This window comes from Lissotriton vulgaris, chromosome 11, assembly GCF_964263255.1.
Source record: "Lissotriton vulgaris chromosome 11, aLisVul1.2, whole genome shotgun sequence".
Lineage (NCBI taxonomy): Eukaryota > Metazoa > Chordata > Amphibia > Caudata > Salamandridae > Lissotriton > Lissotriton vulgaris.
Window position 1 is genome coordinate 75,750,832 of NC_141699.1, and position 17,036 is coordinate 75,767,867.

Genomic DNA, 17,036 nt, shown 5'->3' on the forward strand with positions numbered 1-17,036 from the left:
AAGTTTCCAACCATTCCCAGTATGGTAAAAGATTAGAGAAGAGCTGATGAAACCCCTAAAACATGCAATTTATTATGTTTGCACCCACTCAAAAGGGCATTGTAACCCTGGAAGTATTGCTTAATGCTACCTCCATCCCCAGTATGCAGATCTGCGGAAAGATTGCAAAATAAGAAAATTGCTAGAATTCAATGCCTACTGTGGTGTGCTCCCTGGCATAACCAGAACAGCTAATATCTGAGCTTTTATATAATGAGATTTCACCATTATTTGTCGCTGCACTACATGGCACCAAAGGTACAAGTGGATTTTTTCACAGGACAAGTAGATTTATGAAGCAAGCAGTTCCATGGACAAGTAAATATTTTATTAAATTCTACACCCCTGTAGCTGCTTTTTTTCCTTTACATCCTGATTCTTGTAGATGGCTTTTCTCACTGTAAGCATATGACTACAACTACCAAGATGCAACTGAAAAGCGGGCTGCATGAACTACTAATACTTGACAGAGGTCAACTTCAGATCTCTACTCCTAGTCATGGTGACCTCTCGTACCATGTTCTCTTCACAATGGTTATTTAATTCCACAAATGCTGATGAAAACCGTTGTCTCTGAATTTCTGGTCTGCTACGATTTCTGCTTAATCAATGAGTATCAAAGTTCTGAATGTGATGGTTTACTTTTTTCTCCTTACACACTTTAATGCTGCTATGTACTTTTCTCCATCCAGGCAGAGAATGAAGAAGACCTCCTTTGTGCTGTTCGAACGTGCAGCAGGTTGTTCGGTACCTTGCTGGAGAGGGGGGAGCTTTATGTTGGCCATTTGCCTGAGGAGGAGGACGAGACCAAGGCAGGTAAGTGCTGCTCATGATTCACCTTTTGCTTCGGTGGGTGGTACGCCTTCCCTTGGGAATGTTTCTTGATATCAGATCCACCCTACTGCTTGTCAGAATCTCTCTAAGTAGCTGTGTCTCGCAGATTATAATTCACGCTTTCATCACTGTATATCTGTACTGTAGATGGTCAGTGCAGGAAATGATTCATTCACCTTTTGCGTTGGTCTATGTACAAAAGGGAATTCTGTTTTTGTAATGCATACACACACGTGGGGGGTAATCGGGTAGTGATGGTAGGGTAGCTGTAATGAAAGAGACAAAGTTTGGGTCTGAAGAAGTGATCTAAAATAAGTTTTGCTTGAGAAGAACCCACAACTCCCGCTTCTTTTCCTTCACAGCCCTGAAACTCATTGTACTGGCCATGGTCATCTCCCGCTTGGACTATGCCAACGCTCTTTACCATGGCATGCCAGCCTACAGCGTACGTCGTCTCCAGCTGGTCCAGAACCAAGCGGCCCGCTTGGTATACAACCTCACGAAATCCCATCAAGCCACTCCCCTCTTGAAATCCCTGCACTGGCTCCCTGTGCGCGAACGCTTCCTTTTCAAGGTGGGCTGTCTCGCCTTTCAGGCCCAGCTAGGCAGGTCCCCTGCTTTTATCTCCTCGGAGATCATACCTTATGTCCCCCCCAGAGAACTTCGTTCCTCTTCTCACCACCTACTCACAGTTCCTCGCTTTCGCCGTAAAAAATGGGGAGGGTCTAAATTCTCCACCCTCGCCCCTGTGTTCTGGAACTCCCTTCCGATGCAACTCAGAACATCCACTCAATACCAGCCTTAAAAACCTTTTCTTTTCTCTAAAGCATTCCCCTCATAATTTTTCCTCATTCCCCTCTCCCCGTTCCACGACCTCAGAGACTTTGCTTACTGTAGCGCCATGAAACCTTTGGGTGTACGTGCGCTGTACAAATATTTTAAAATTCAAATTCAACTCTACCTTCTTTCTGGATCCTCTTTAGGCATAGAATTGGCAAAATAGTTGTCAGATGCTTAATTGAAGTAAAAAAGGACATTCCAGGTTATTGTTAAAGTGTGAATATGGAGTATATAATATTAGTCTGAGAATGCATGGGAGAATCTTCTTAAAGACCTTCAGGTGATTCCCATCTTGTTAAGTTCTTTGAAGAAGTTCATCAAATATTGCCACTAGATTCCTAAGAGCTCTTACGGGGACGTGAGATAAATCTTCGACCATCCCGTCAGTAGTCCAACGGCAAAAGGCACCACCTCCGTTATGCCACGGCCTTTAAAGCCTTGTAGAAGTGGTATATTGCTACACCTACTCCTCTTTAGTTCCTGAGCTTAAGACCCTGAAATCCAATGATCCACAGACAGAATGGCTATTGCAGTGTTGCATGGAAGTAATTTGCTTTTGTGCGGAGTACGATTCATCATTTTAACAGTCTCCTGCCACTGGCAATCTCTAGTTGGACTACGATAAAATCATCAATAGTTTGTGTTTGATCTGCCTTAATTTGTGCTCCTGATTATGCCATTCAAATTAAACTGGTATCTGATTATCACTTCTGCTATTGCAAAGGATGGACTATTGTGACAAGCATGCAAGCCACTCATGAGCATCATAGGCCCATTCTCAAATTTTATTTTGCATGCCTAATTGGAAGCTGAGTGCTCAAAAAAAGATAGTTTGCTAGGGTAGTTTTCACATTCTTAATAAGGATTAATGGAATTTTACTTTTGCAAAGTGCTCTAATAAAGCTGCATTTATAAGATTTGGGTCGGGGTGAAGATTCTAGAAGTTGCAGGTGGGGTGAGACTTCATATTGCAGCAACCAGCTACAAATATATGTTTGTGGATATACGGGAACAGTTTGTGGGAAGTTTTCCACCTTGGAAATACAGACCAATTTACTCCAGCCCAAGGCAGGAATGAGTTCCTTTTCGGGATGGTAAAGCTGTGAAACTTGGTTCCCCCGTAGTTATTGAATGTGAGAATCTTTTCTTGAGGTTCCAGGGGCAGTAAGTGGCTACTGGACGGTATACTGTGGGGGTAGTATCAGCCACAAAGGCGAGCATGTTAGCTGCTGCTACTCCCAGCAAGACCATAGACTAGGTTAGGGCGCCCATCATTAGTAATGGGGTTACAAGTTGGGATGTACCCCAGTCATCCGACCACAGCCTCATACCACCCTAAGAAATTGAATGGTAGCATACCATTTGGAGAATTTTTAAGAGCAAAAAGTGTTTGTAGTTACCAAGTGAAATTTACTGAGGAAGCTAGATCAATGACTTTTACAGCAAGATTATAAACCTCGAAACTGAAACGCTGTTAACAAAGCAAGCCGTGCTTAATCATTCAATATAATAATGATCACCCAAAAATATAAATTATTGATCACATTGCCCTTTTATAACCTAAGATAAATCTTTGCTTGTACCAGAACATCCTATTTTGATGTATAAAAAATTTCCCAAACTCGAAGGATACATTGTGTACCACTCCCTCTCATTTTCCGTGCCTTCAAACACACCTGGCCTCCCTGTCCCGTTGTCCGTGCCTTCTCCCCCCACCCTATCTCCCACCCGTTGTCAGTGATGCCAACCATTTACAATGCAATAGGCCTCGCGTAAATGCGAGTCATATTGCATTGTAAATGCTTGTGTGTGTATATGTTTTAAGGCCAGCCAGTTAACACGAGGTACTTGCCCTGACCCCAAGAGCCCAGATGCTGGCCGGAAACAAAAGGCAGCTGCAGTGTGAGTTGCAATGTCGTAGTGCTCTTCGGCAGCAGCTTCCAGCCCCTTTGAAATCACATACTTCAGCTTGGTGTTTTTAATTTTAAGTTCAGCCTTTGATTGTGCTGGTACACATTACCAGGCTAGGGTTTATTTGCTGCTGTTGCTAGGCAGTTTACAAGATCAAACAATGGATGTTTAAAGGGCAGATTTCAAACCCTAGCCTGGTAATGTGTACCAGCACAATGAAGGGCTGATCTTAAAAATAAAAACATCAAGCTGACGAGTTTGGAACAGGGTAAGCAGGTTCAAGGCCCTGCGTCTCCTTCACATTGTGTGATTCTGGGCAAATCACTTATTCTCCCTTTGCCTACACATATGAATTTGACCTTGTGTGAGTAATTCGGTACTCATTTAAAGTGCCCCAAAGCCATTGGACCGAGTTCACGCTATATATAACTGCAAATAATAATAAATGTAAAGTGCAGTCATTGCCTATTGGATTGACCTTGTCTGCTTATAAACCTGACTTTCCACTGGCTGGTAAACAACGATACGCAGGAATGCGCAATGTGTCATTACAGTGCCATACTATAAAGAGTATTTACAGACAGCACTCTCGCAGATGCACAACCACATAATGGTGCCTTAGTTGCCTTTAAATAGTGTGAGCTAAAACATTATTTCTCAAAGTCTGCCTAGTAGCATTATGCTATGTGTGATACCCTGCACTTGTTCACACTTAACGAATATAAATTAGCATTTTTAGACAATATAGTTCTACATTTCTCATTGTAACTAAAAGGAAACCACCATCAATTGTCTTTGTCAATGTTTTTGAGCCACGTTGTACAGCTACATAGCTATTGTGTAGCAATGTGGAACCTAAAGGAAATAAAAAAAGAGTCTATAACGCAATCAGCGTTGGCCTCCTTACAACAATTTCCCCCCTTTTTTCTAGCCGTGCTGCATAGCAGTCACGCTGCAGTACAACATGGCTAAACAAACCCTGACAAAGCCAATAGCTCTCGCATAGGTGAGACCTGTTGGCTTTGCCTATGCTTGTTCACTTCTCCATTGTGTCCGCCAGCGTGGAACTTAAAGCAGTTTCTTCAATTGCCGAGGACGTTCAGAGATACTTGTTTCAGTCTTTGCTTTGCTCTCATAAAATATTTCTTATGAGTCGGAAATTTAATAATATAAATCACAATTGCAGTTAGACAATTAAAAAAATATATATCATTTTTACAGGTGGCCTCACCTGTGTTAAATGTTTGGATTGAACTGCATACATAGTTGTACATATAACAATTGTAACATCAAAAACACCCTTTGGTAATGGAGGCAGCCAAGTTTGTTTTGGATTTTCTAAGTAACTGGTATGGTGAGGGGAGAAGGCACGGACAACGGTAGTGAGTGAGGGTGAGAGGGCGGGCGGGGGGGATTTTGAATGCACGGACAACGGGATGGGGGGCGGGGGGGGTTAAAGAAGGCACCAAAGTATGTAGTGCCTGAGGAGGAGAACCTCCTTAAAGAAAATAGTGCTCACATTCTAAAATATCACATACCATGTCAAGTCAAATAGTGCTTTATTCGAGTAATTACTCATAAAAGCAGAAATACACACAAAATATTAAAATTGAATTAAATTTACAGTCAATCACAATGACACAGCACTATTGAGTCAATAAAATACACTCAATTAAAAAATTACATTTCAATACTTGTCAAATGATTAAAAAGAGATTAATACGTTTGTTAAAATTTTGCAAAGATATAAGACGGTGATCTAAAAAACAGTATTAAAAAAATCAGGGAATCCGATATTACAGACAGAGAATAGTTATCTAACTAGCAGTCTCTGGCTGAATACAAAAACATTAAATGGTTAAAAAAGCAGTATTACCAAATTCATGGGGACAGATTTTTCAGACAGAGAATAGTTAATTAACTAGAAGTCTCCGTCTGATCGCCCACGCCCAACCAACATATTTTGCTGTGGCTTTCAAAATCCAGGTAAGAGAGCTTGAACATATAATGCGCATGGCTACAGAGCTACAAGTGGTCCCAAGGTTCCTGCACATAGGTGCTAACCAGACACGCCTTGGTGCACAGTAGGCTTTACAGGAAAACAAGAAGTGACCCAGTGTTTCCTTCCCCGTTCCACAGGCTGGGCAAATATCAGTTCCCCCGGCGCCCCATTTAACAGTCAATGCTCTACCATGTAACAAACGAAGTAAAGGGGCCAGTCGCCATGGAGGTGACAAATGAAGAGAAGGCGGTACTAAGGAGGGACTAAACTCGCGGATTGACCAATCAGAAGCCAGCAATTATGGCAGGCAATGACACAAGCCAATGGCAAACATGGGCGGAGAGTGGTTAGGACTTCTATTCGCTAGTTGTTAGGTGAGCGTATACAAGACGTCTTGCAGGCAGCGCATGCGCGCTGGCTCACGCTCCACCTAAAAAATGCTGAGATCTAAAGCAGTTGATGGACTGACACTCTAATTCCGATCCGTTTTCTATATTATCCATTTATGTAAATTGTAATTGTAATTATATAAGCGCTTACGACCCATGACGAGGCACCAAAGTGCTTTTTTCGGCGAGTAGCACGCAGCTCCCGAACCCAAGATTAGTGGCTAGGAGGTTATTACAATTTTTTTTCTGGTGTATTAGTACTGTTTTGTGCTTGATTTTTTTGTGTTACTATGATGTTTCAAATAAGGTGATCGTAAAGCAAATGGTGAAGGTGATGTTCCATTTAGCAGTCAATTTGACATTTTGAACGGTCAACAATGACTGAATAATCAATAATGCATATCAGTGAGGTCTATTTTACCTAGCTAAGTTGTAATTGTATTTAAATGGTACAGAAATATATTCCCCCCCCCCCCTTTTACTGTGAACCCTTTGAAGTACCATTTTGGGCTTGTTGGCAGGCAGAGCAAGGAACTTTCCTGAAATGCTGCTGCAGGTTTCAAAAAGGCTGTAGATAAAAAAGTGGCATTTAATAATTCCTTCGTTTGAAATTATTTCTATTGTAAACTTGTGTGGCGTGTCTGTCTGAGTTAGAAAGAACATTTTTGTGGGACAGTGCTGCTTTTGACCTGGTTAGCCCCCACCTTTTGCCTGGACATCGATGTGATTTTTATTTTAATGCACAAGGTCCCTGTGCTAGTGCCCCGTCCCTAAAACAAATCCACATTTGGTATTTCTGCCCCCTGTAGGTCCCTAGTAAGTGGCACCCTGGGTATCTAGGGCCTGGGAGCTGAGGAGGGTCCCCTGGCCCCCTCACTGGGACCCAACACTGCCTTTGTAGCTGGCATGATCCTGTGAGGTGGAAAACAACAAAATCGACATGGCACCATGCCTGGGTGCCATGCCAGCCAGCCTTGCCTGAAGCTATAGGTAATTGACCCCTCTAGCAAGACTTGCAGCCCTAAGGCAGGGTGCACTATACTACAGGTGAGGGCATTTCTGCATGAGCAGCTATGCCTCTACAATATTAAGGAACATTCCTTAATGTTGTAAATGCCAGTGAAGCCATAGAGAGTACATGAACTGGAAACTCAACAATCGAGTTCCACAGCACCATGATGGCATCTCTGAACACAGGAGCGTTTGGTACAAAACTACTCCTCTAAATAAATCCACACTGATGCCAGTGTGAGATATATTGTACCATGTACTCCGAAGGGCACCTCCGAGGTACCCCCTGTACACCTACCAGCCCTGGTGTGGTCTTTGACTGTCTGTAGGCAGCCAACCACCTCCACCACTATGCATGTTTTTGGACCCCTGGGTGGAGAGCCCATGATCTCTGGGACCAGAAACCATGCACAACCTGGGCAGAGGTGTCACACCTCTTCCCCCAGGATGGGTCAGTGCTTGAAGGAGAAGCTTCAAAGGACTGTCACTGTTGTAATGCGAATGAGAATGTAATGTAATGAGAATTCAGAATCTCAGAATGGATTCCGTGCCAAACATAGCACGGAATCGGCCCTACTGGCCGTTATGGAACATCTAAGGTCGATACAGGACATGGGTAGCACCTCAGCTGTGGTCCTGCTGGATTTGAGCGCGGCATTCAACACGGTCTCCCATGGGATCCTTCCTAGGAGACTATGGGAGATAGGTGTCGGAGACGGAGCACTGGATTGGTTCGTGTCATTTCTATCTGACCGTTCCTTCCAGGTCCACGTTCCGCCGTACTCATCCAGCAGATTCCCCTTAGGCTGCAGTGTCCCACAGGGTTCTGCTCTCAGCCCCACGTTGATTAACGTGTATGTCCGCCCCTTGGCCATGTTGGCCAGGGAACGTAACATCAAATTAATCTCTTACGCGGACGACACGCAATTGATTTTTACCTTCTCCAATGACACCGTGGGGGACCGAGCCAAATTTCAAGAAGACATCTTGGCCATTTCCAGCTGGCTAACCGAGAACTGACATCTAAAACTGAGGTTCTCCTTATTGGCAGTGACACACAGAAGTGGGATGAGTAGTGGTGGCCCCCCACATTGGGCCCGCCTCGTACTCCCAAGAAGGAAGTTAAAAATTTGGGTGTGATTATAGACCACTCTCTCACCCTTGAATCTCATGCCAAAAGAGTGGCTGGCACTTGTTACGGCCGCCTACGCTCTCTTAAATCCATTCTTGGCTTCTTTGAACCTTCCATCCGTCAGACAATTGTTCAAGCTATGGTCTTATCCCATCTAGACTATTGTAATGCCCTTATGCTTGGTTCCAACTTGACAGTCACAAACAGACTGCAAAGGGCTCAGAACGCTGCTGCCCGCATTCTGTTTGGACTGCCAAAACGCTGCCATACCTCCCATGTTCTGCGCAAGCTGCACTGGCTGCCTGTCAAACCACGTATTCAATTTAAAACCCTTTGTCTCATTCATAAAATGCTCTTTTGCCTTGGCCCCCAAATTTTGCAGGGACTTTGCTCCTTCTATATCCCGTCGCGTGCTCTCCGCTCTGCGGACCTCTCTCTTGCTTGTACCATTAAGATCCGGAGGTGCAGAGCCGGGGGCCGCTTATTCAGGTATTTGGCCCCAAAACTCTGGGACTCTATCCCTTTAAGTGTGCGCACTACTACTAACCATCTACTTTTTCGAAAAAACACATTAAAACCTGGTTGTTTTCTTCTGTCTAGGGTTCCTCTGTGATTGACATTCTGTCGCCTCCATTCTGGCCGTCCTGTAATTTGGCATGTCCGTAAGCGCTGGGTCGCTCTGTTGCTGGGGTAGCCTTGCGCTATATAAACCATTATAACATAACATAACCCCCGCTCCCAGCCTCCGTTGCTAGCAGCAGATGGAAGCCCCTAGTTTACACCCTCACTTGGGCTGGAAAACCGGCGGGGAAAGTTAGGAGATTAGGAGGTGTACTCCCCTCTGCCAGCTCCACCTCTAAGGTGAAGGAGGCGAGGTGAAGCACATCTTTCAGTCCCCGCCATCTTGAAGATGGGGAGACTCCTCCAATCAGGGCTAGGTCTATGCTTCCTCACTCAGGAGGGTGGCATAATAGAGGGTGTAGTCACCTCAGGTAATGTGCTCATTTGGCCTACCTGCTACTCTCCTAAAACGCCCCTCAGTTTAGTATTTAGGTGGCTCCCCCCAGACCTGGAACTAAGATCTGCCATGATCTAAGAAGAAATAAAACATCCCGACAGAGAAGACTGAAGACGATGACTGCCTTGGCCCCAGGCCTACCACCAGATTTGACGACCCTGCAACCTGTCTTGCAGCCAGCGACGTCTGAAAACCCTGGGAGGACTGCTGCGTTCGAAAAAGACTCCAATCTCCGAAGGACAGCGCAAGAAGAAATCTACTTCAAGGACCCCGGATCCAGGTGGATACGCCTTTCCTGCCCACTCTGCACTCGACGTCCACTCCCAGTCAGAGGCCCTACTGCCTGGTGAAGTAACCCAGTGATCCAGACCCCGAATCCAGTGCTGGCTGACCTTCATGACGGTGCCTGCAGTGTGAACCTGATTGGCCGCCTGATGCTGAAATATCACCCTGAACCCGGTGGTGCAGTTTTGATACTCAACTGACCGCTTCCCCTTGCTGACCTTTGGTCCCAAAGACTGGAATTGTAAGCGAGATACTTATCTGTTTGACTACCAGATTGTTTTCCCCATAGGATAACATTGAACTGGTCAAAATACGTTCTATGTGTTCATTTTAAAATTGAAAAGTATTTTTATTTAAACACATACTTACCTTATTGAAAAGATCTTGACCTAAGAAATATAATATAAACAAAGTATATTTTTCTAAAATTGGTGTGGATCTCCAATTTGAATCAGGTGTCCATTACTGGTCAATGTTGTGCAATAAATGTCTTACACTCCGGTGTTAGGCCGAAAGCCGTTCGCCCACACTACCACTAATAGAGCACTTTAGGTTTTACATTGAGCCCTGTACACTTTTGGGTAACCCCTGAACTCTGTACATGGTATAAACACCTAGTGGCATACCATATACAGAGCCAGCTTCCTACAATTTTCCACAAAGGTATTTTGACGTTTTCAAGTGGATTCCAATACCTACTGCTCACCTGCATCGTAGACTAAACTGCATAACTCTTCACAGGCGTAGACTATTGACTAGAGTTTGGTGATGACTGCCTTTTTACTCTGAAGGAAAAACATAAGCCTGACAAAAATATAATGGCAGAAGAGATCGAACTGGAAATTAAAAACCTGCAGAAGGTAGAATCTCCAGGGGAAGAAGGCTATCCATTTGAGTGGCATTAGAAGCTGATTGAGAAAATAAAGGTCCTACTAACACATGTATTGAAGCTTGTTTTTTTAAAGTGGCTTGTTAATAGTGGTAAATGTCTACAACTGGCAATAAGGCCACTACCACAATATAGGGCTCAGAATAGGAATCTGAAGCGTATTTCCATGCTCAACCCTTGGTAGCTTGGCTGTGAGCCAGTGGGCTTCACTTCAAAGACAGGTATGCAAAGCTTTTGAAAACACCAATTCAGTAAATAATTAAGCCACAACACACATTAAAAATATAACACCAATTTATAAAAATAGGAAATAATTTTTCTCTTGAAAATACCAAGGCTGAAAAAATCTGACTTTTTAAAGATTTAGCATTATATAGCACATAGAAAACTATAGCTCCTATTGGGACATCTGGTCACGCTAGACCGGGACAAAGCCAAAGTTTCAGGCCGACCGTGATGGAGCTTGCACGGCACAGTCTTTGTTAAAGTTTTTACCTTCTGACCTAGAAACTTTTCTGAAGCTTTTCTTCCCGGGGTCCCTAGAAGCTGTCAGCTAGTCCGGATTCAATAAGGGTTCTCCGGCTTCCATTGCAAAGAGCTCCCGGCCAAAACTATGGAAGTCAGACCTCCAGAGTTTTCCAGCGGTACGAACCAGAGATCCAGGCCAGCTCGCGGTTGAAGGTGGGCGACTTGATTCTCACGGTTGGTCTTGTCAACTTTACTACAGTCGGACTTAGAAACTTTTACTGAGCTTTTTCTCCCTGGGTCCCTCGATGCTCTTCACCAGGCTGGATTCGGTGAGTGTTCACAAGCTTGGGCTTTGACCAACTATTCGTCAAACTCTAGAAGCCGGACCTCCGGAGCTTTTCACCAGGACAAACCTGGAGGGCTGGCTGGCTCGCTGGCCAGGTCAAGTCAGCCCACTTTATGGAGCTTTTTTTCAAAGTTTTCCGAACTTCTGTAACGTCTTCCTGGACGTCCTTGGAGGGTCCCAAAGTGTCCAAAATGTACTCCAAGGATGTGGAAGCTCCAGGATGATCCTTGAAATCGATACTCACAATCCACTTGGACAAAATCCTTACAAATCCTGAGGTTCCGTGAGCATCGTAATGACGTTTTGGACTTGTTCGAATATGGATGAGTTTGGTATCTATGAACCGCAAATGACGAGTTTAGTGGGTGTACGCGTTTTCGCTACTCTGCTTTGCAGCGTTCGTCTTATTCATGGGTTTCTCCATCTGAACCCACGGGTTCCATTTTAGATACGGCATCCATTTTGTTTCTTGCCCTCACGTAGTCGGCGAACGGACAGTGTTCGCTTCGTGACCCTGGGATTCCCAAGCCCTTGTGGAAGACGCATGTTCCTTTGAGTGTGTCTTTATGACTAGGGGGATGATACGGGAAAGGCAGATGGCTCCGCTCGAGGCTCATCTTGCTGTGCCGGTCTATTGTTTCAGCCTTGCATGCGCTAGGCTCGAATCCTTTGATCCTGTGATCACGCTTCCGATATTACCCCCTACACTCTTTCAATCTGTTGTCTGTCTTTGTCTCCCTTGCACCTGTTTCTGTCTCTTCTCTTAGCTCGTTTACGACTAGAGTGGAATGTGCCTAATGGTGAGATAATGTGCTTTAACAGTTGGGAACCGGCGATGTTACTGTAATTATGTTCCGGGCTCTTGAAAACATGAATGCGACCCTTTTGAAGTTTACTGTGGGAACTGAGTTGTAACCTTTTGTTCACTATGTTGTGCAATGACGAAAAGGTGTATAAAAAGGAGCGATCCACGTTTGCAATTCGAAGCAGACTCTCAGAACCTACACGTGGTTGTACTTCTTGCGATTTCTGTATCCCTGCAGTAAATAAACGCTGATCTTTGACGCCAAAGGAAGTGTCCCGTGTCTCTGTGATTTGTACGCCGGAACAGGTAACCCACGAAGGTTTCAGGTGTTGTCCCCTGGCACCGCTGGGCCTTAGAATAGCCCAGTCCTTCAGTTGGCGCCCAACGTGGGGCGACATCAGCGGTACCGGTCCAAAGCCCGACGATCGTGAGGAACTTCGTGTGAAATCTCAGAGGGAAGGTGCACCCCGCTTCATCGATCCTGTTGTCGAAATAAGTGGTCCGAAGATTTTTCCCGCGAAGATTCCCGCTTCCTGACGGCTGCGACGGACTGATGCCCTGACTGTCGACCTGTTTTGGCGCCTGGCGTAGTCCTTTGTACGGCGAGACGATAGACGGGCCTTCCTGGTGACGCCATTGTTCTCTCAGTTAAGTATTTGTGGGTCGCTCCCAGAAACCTTGGTTGTTGTTGTTGAAACTTGGTTGTTTGCATGGTTCCATTGCATTTGTGGTTCTTAGTTGTTGGTTCTTAGTTGTTGGGTTTTTATTTGACGATTGCAATTGCCAAAAACCGAGGGTCTCGTATTTTTGCGAGGACATCGTAATTCGATAAACCCTTGAAGTTTGTAACCTCGGTTAGTGTGCACGATGCCTGGCCGTAGTACTTTGTTTGGTTTCCTTCAAGGTTGCGGTACGGATTCCCGGTTGGAGGACTCATGTCCGATACCTCCAGTTGGAACTCCGGTTTATGAGCTCTATAGTCGACACGGAGTGGGTCCAATTGCCTATAATGACTGTTGGATCCGCTATACGAAAAACGACTGTGTCCTTAGCTGGCCACCTCATGGTAGTTTCGAAACTGAGATTTTAGATAATCTCGAAGCAAAATTGTTTAAGAAGAAAGCTAGGCCGGCCATGTTTGATTCCTTTCGGTTATGGCGCAAAGAGGCCAAACAGAAAGAAATCAAGCAAATAAAGAAAAATAAGAGAGATGGTATCATTACAATGATGCAAAGTGCAGAACAATATCAGCGAGACAATGACGAGAAGGAAAAGGAAGTTTTTACTAGATTGCATCGTATGGCGGTGGATAAATGTTATCCGGTTTTACCGTCAAGTTCTGATAAGAAGGGAGAGGAATCGACAGAGGATCCTTTGTTATCCTATTTATTGAAATCACCACCTCCTTATGTACAGGGTACTGCAGCCCCTGTTGTTTCTCCTGTCCCTCAACCTGTTGTTCCGGCGGCTGCTGGTCAGCCTGTCGTTGGTCCTGTTCCTCCGAATCCTCTTGTTCCTCAAGTTGTCCCTGCTCCCTTACCTGCCCTTCTTCCTACTGCCCCTTTGTCTATACCTTCTCAGTCTATTGCTCCTGCTACTTCTGCTATCTTGGCTACTCCTACTGCTCCTACGTTCAGTCCTCATGTTGTTGCTCCTGTACTTCTCTCCCCTTCTCCTTCTGTTCGTAGTCGTATACCTAATACTGTTGCTAATCTTTATTCCCCGCTTTTCGGACCGATACTTGGGTCCGATGTTTCTGACGTCTCTCAAAGACGGAGTCAAATTCCTGGTGGAAGGGAGAGTGAGACGTTAGTGACTAAGGCGCGAAAGTGGATTAGATATCCTGCTAAGTACACTCCGCGCATAGTTTACGATACATTCTCTCAGTTTAATGAGCCCACACAAAGATTCGTGTTCGAGGAAATGTGTAAATCCTTGAGAGAGGAGTGGGATAATGATGAGTTAGATAATGTACCGCCCGATATGACTGAACTACAGAATCAGTTGTCGAGCGGCATGATTGTAGGCGGTAATGTACGACGTGCATTAGAGCGTTTGTTAGCCCTTAGGACTACTGTGCCTCCTCGAGTATCGTTTGACAACGACTCTGATGATTGCAAAGCACAACCTGGTCAGTATCCTATGCGAGAAGTTCCCCCAGTTTGGATGCCAGGTGATGCTACTGTCAATCCTGCAATTTTGCCGCACTTCCAGAGAGTTTGGATACACCTCCCATGGAAGCGATCGGAAGTCTTGCAGGTAAAACAATCTTTACCTGACCCCCGGAAAAATCCGGCAGGTTATTATAAGGAGTTATCCCAACTTGTGGATGCTACTATTATGAACCTTGCCGATATTGACATGTTGTTCGGTAACGTGGTACCGCAACCCATTTGGGCAAAAATTCGTCAAGAAAATCACGCAGCTGAGTTAGGGGGTGATTGGGCTGCTCTTGCGGTGGCTGATGCACTACAAGTTGGTGGGGCTAAGCCTGAACAGTTGATCACGGCTCTGCCCCAAAGAATCATTACGCTCATGAAAACGCTTATGCCAGCAATGAGGGTAAATTGGGACAAATTGTCTGCTTGCAAGCAAAAGAAAGACGAGAGTGTCTCTGATTTCTTTACTAGATTTGAGGAGGCATTCATCGATCATAGTGGTCAGGATATGAGCACTGAAGGAGGTCAGCGGTTGTTTGTCGATAAGTTTGTGTTAAATCTGTTGCCTGAGCTATGCAACAAATTAAAAAATTCTGAAAGTTCATGGGCTGTTTCGACCACGGCTCAAATCTTAGCAACGGCTCAATACTCTGAGAATAGGGAAAAAGAAGAAAATGATCGTGCGGACAAGAAAACGAAGGAGCTTAAAACTAAGGTCTTATTGCAGAAAGCATATCCTCCTCGCTCGAATCAAAATGATTCGCAACAGCAATATCGACCACAGGCGCAGTCTTCTAGGACGCAGTCGCGCTCTGACTCTTCTACACCCAGATCTATGCTTGGGTATAATCAATGAGCATATTGTAGGGGTGAGGGCCATTTAAAGTTTAATTGTCCTGTTTTACGTGACCGAAATAATGGTGTTTCGGCCCGAGGCGGTCGTAGTGGTCCTCAGCAGGCATCTCGACGTAGAGGTCGTGGTACCTCTCAAAATCAGAATGAGCGTTCTACTTCTTCATCGGACTCGAACAATTGTTTTGATCAGCGCAATTCATCGTCCGGTAGATCTGCACAGTACCATGTGGATGACTATTTATTACATCGAGCATGACATTGATGCAGACGGTAATTACTAGGACAGCCGTAGACAAAGAGAGGGAGTGGTATCAGTTCCCGTTGATCAGAGAGGGCCTTACGTCGCAGTTGCCACATCGGGCGTGGTTGAGCCTTTTCTGTTGGACACTGGTGCAGCGAAAAGTTCCATCATGCATTCGAACCTCCCTGGCGCACCTTTGTCTGGCTTAACAAATGTTTCCGTTGGATTCTCTGGCGCCCCGGTTAGCAATCCAGTTTCTAGCCCTTCGCCCCTTACAATTGGGCCACGTGAGCTTGAGGCTCCTTTGATTTTGACTACTGGTTGTGGTGAGAATCTTTTGGGCCTGGATTTGTTGAAGCGGTTATATGCGATTTTGTACTGCTCTCCTACGGGAGTGGAGCTTACATTAGGTCAGAGAGTGATCTCTCCTATGTACTTGTCAACTGATAAGCTCCCACCGGAATTGAGTTCTCTTCCTGAGTCCTTGTGGGCAACAGGTCCCAATGATGTGGGCCTGCTGGACATATCACCTTATGTCGTGCAATCGAAATCGAATGTGCGATTACCACGTATTCCCCAGTATCGTATCTCTCTTGATGGTGAGTGAGCGCTCTTAGCGATCATTTATGACTTGATCAAGAAGGATGTCATTGAAGAAACTCGGGGAAATGTGTGTAATAGTCCTGTGTTACCTATTTTGAAATGAACTGACCCATCCAAGCCTCCTGTGTACCGTTTTGTCATTGATTTGAGAGAAGTAAACAAAATTGTGATCCCACAGTTTCCCGTGGTGCCTGACATTACAGCTTTGCTGACCCTGATTCCAGCCTCTGCTTCTTGGTTCTCGGTGATCGATCTGAAGAATGCTTTCTTTAGCATTCCGATTGCTGAGGAAAGCAGAGATCTATTCGGCTTCTCATTAGGTGGTCGTAGCTTCAGGTTTAAACGCGCTCCTCAGGGCTACTGTGAGAGTCCATCGATCTACAGCCAAGCCCTTAAGAGTCAACTTGATGCGTTTGTGTTACCGGCTGGTGCGGCCTTGATTCAATACGTTGATGATCTGTTGGTGGCTGCTGACACCGAGCAGATTTGCAAAACTGCTACAGTATCGCTGTTACAGCATTTATGTGACTTACATCATAAGGTGTCACCTTCTAAGCTACAGTATTGTTGTCAAGAAGTAACCTATTTAGGTCACTTATTGTCAAATGAGGGAAGAAGGTTGACCCCAGAAAGAATTGCAGCGGTTGCTCGAATGACTGTGCCAACAACTCCGAGAGATGTACGTGCCTTTCTAGGTATTGCGTCATACTGCAGACAATGGATTTCAAACTTTTCATTGTTAGCGAAGCCATTGTTAGCTCTTACGTGCAAGGATGTTCCGACTCCTTTGCCATGGACTGAAGAGTGATTCAGAAAAGGGGGTGGTGATGAACAGAGTGTCTGAATTAAGCAGACCACTCTTACCCAGTCCAAAGATCAGGGCTTTATCCATCACCGTTTTTTAGCTCACTGCACCATCCCAGCTCAGAACTTGGCTATATGCAAATTAGTCTGACCCTGGCCCAGTGCATCATGGGAACAGGGCAGACCAAACTACCAAGCCAATTCTTATACTGGGAAGGAAACTAGCTACCGGGGACCGGTTTCTGGCATTTCAGCCGTCTTCGGCCCGGCTTGCTTGAATCCTAATGGTGCAATGAGCTAGGGACTCACATCTGAGTATACCCTTCCACGCTTATGGTGGACAAAAATGATTCAGAAAAGGGGGTGGTGATGAACAGAGTGTCTGAATTAAGCAGACCACTCTTA

At 45.1% G+C, this 17,036-nt stretch overlaps 1 protein-coding gene across 1 annotated transcript in view; it reads left to right on the forward strand.

Moving 5' to 3' along the window:
* NOC4L (nucleolar complex associated 4 homolog) overlaps positions 1-17,036 on the forward strand; it is a 155,670-nt gene that overhangs the window by 49,915 nt on the left and 88,719 nt on the right. Inside the window, exon 2 of the mRNA XM_086942729.1 lies at positions 732-855. Coding sequence (XP_086798855.1) covers positions 732-855 — 124 coding nt within the window. The remainder of the gene's footprint in view (positions 1-731; positions 856-17,036) is intronic.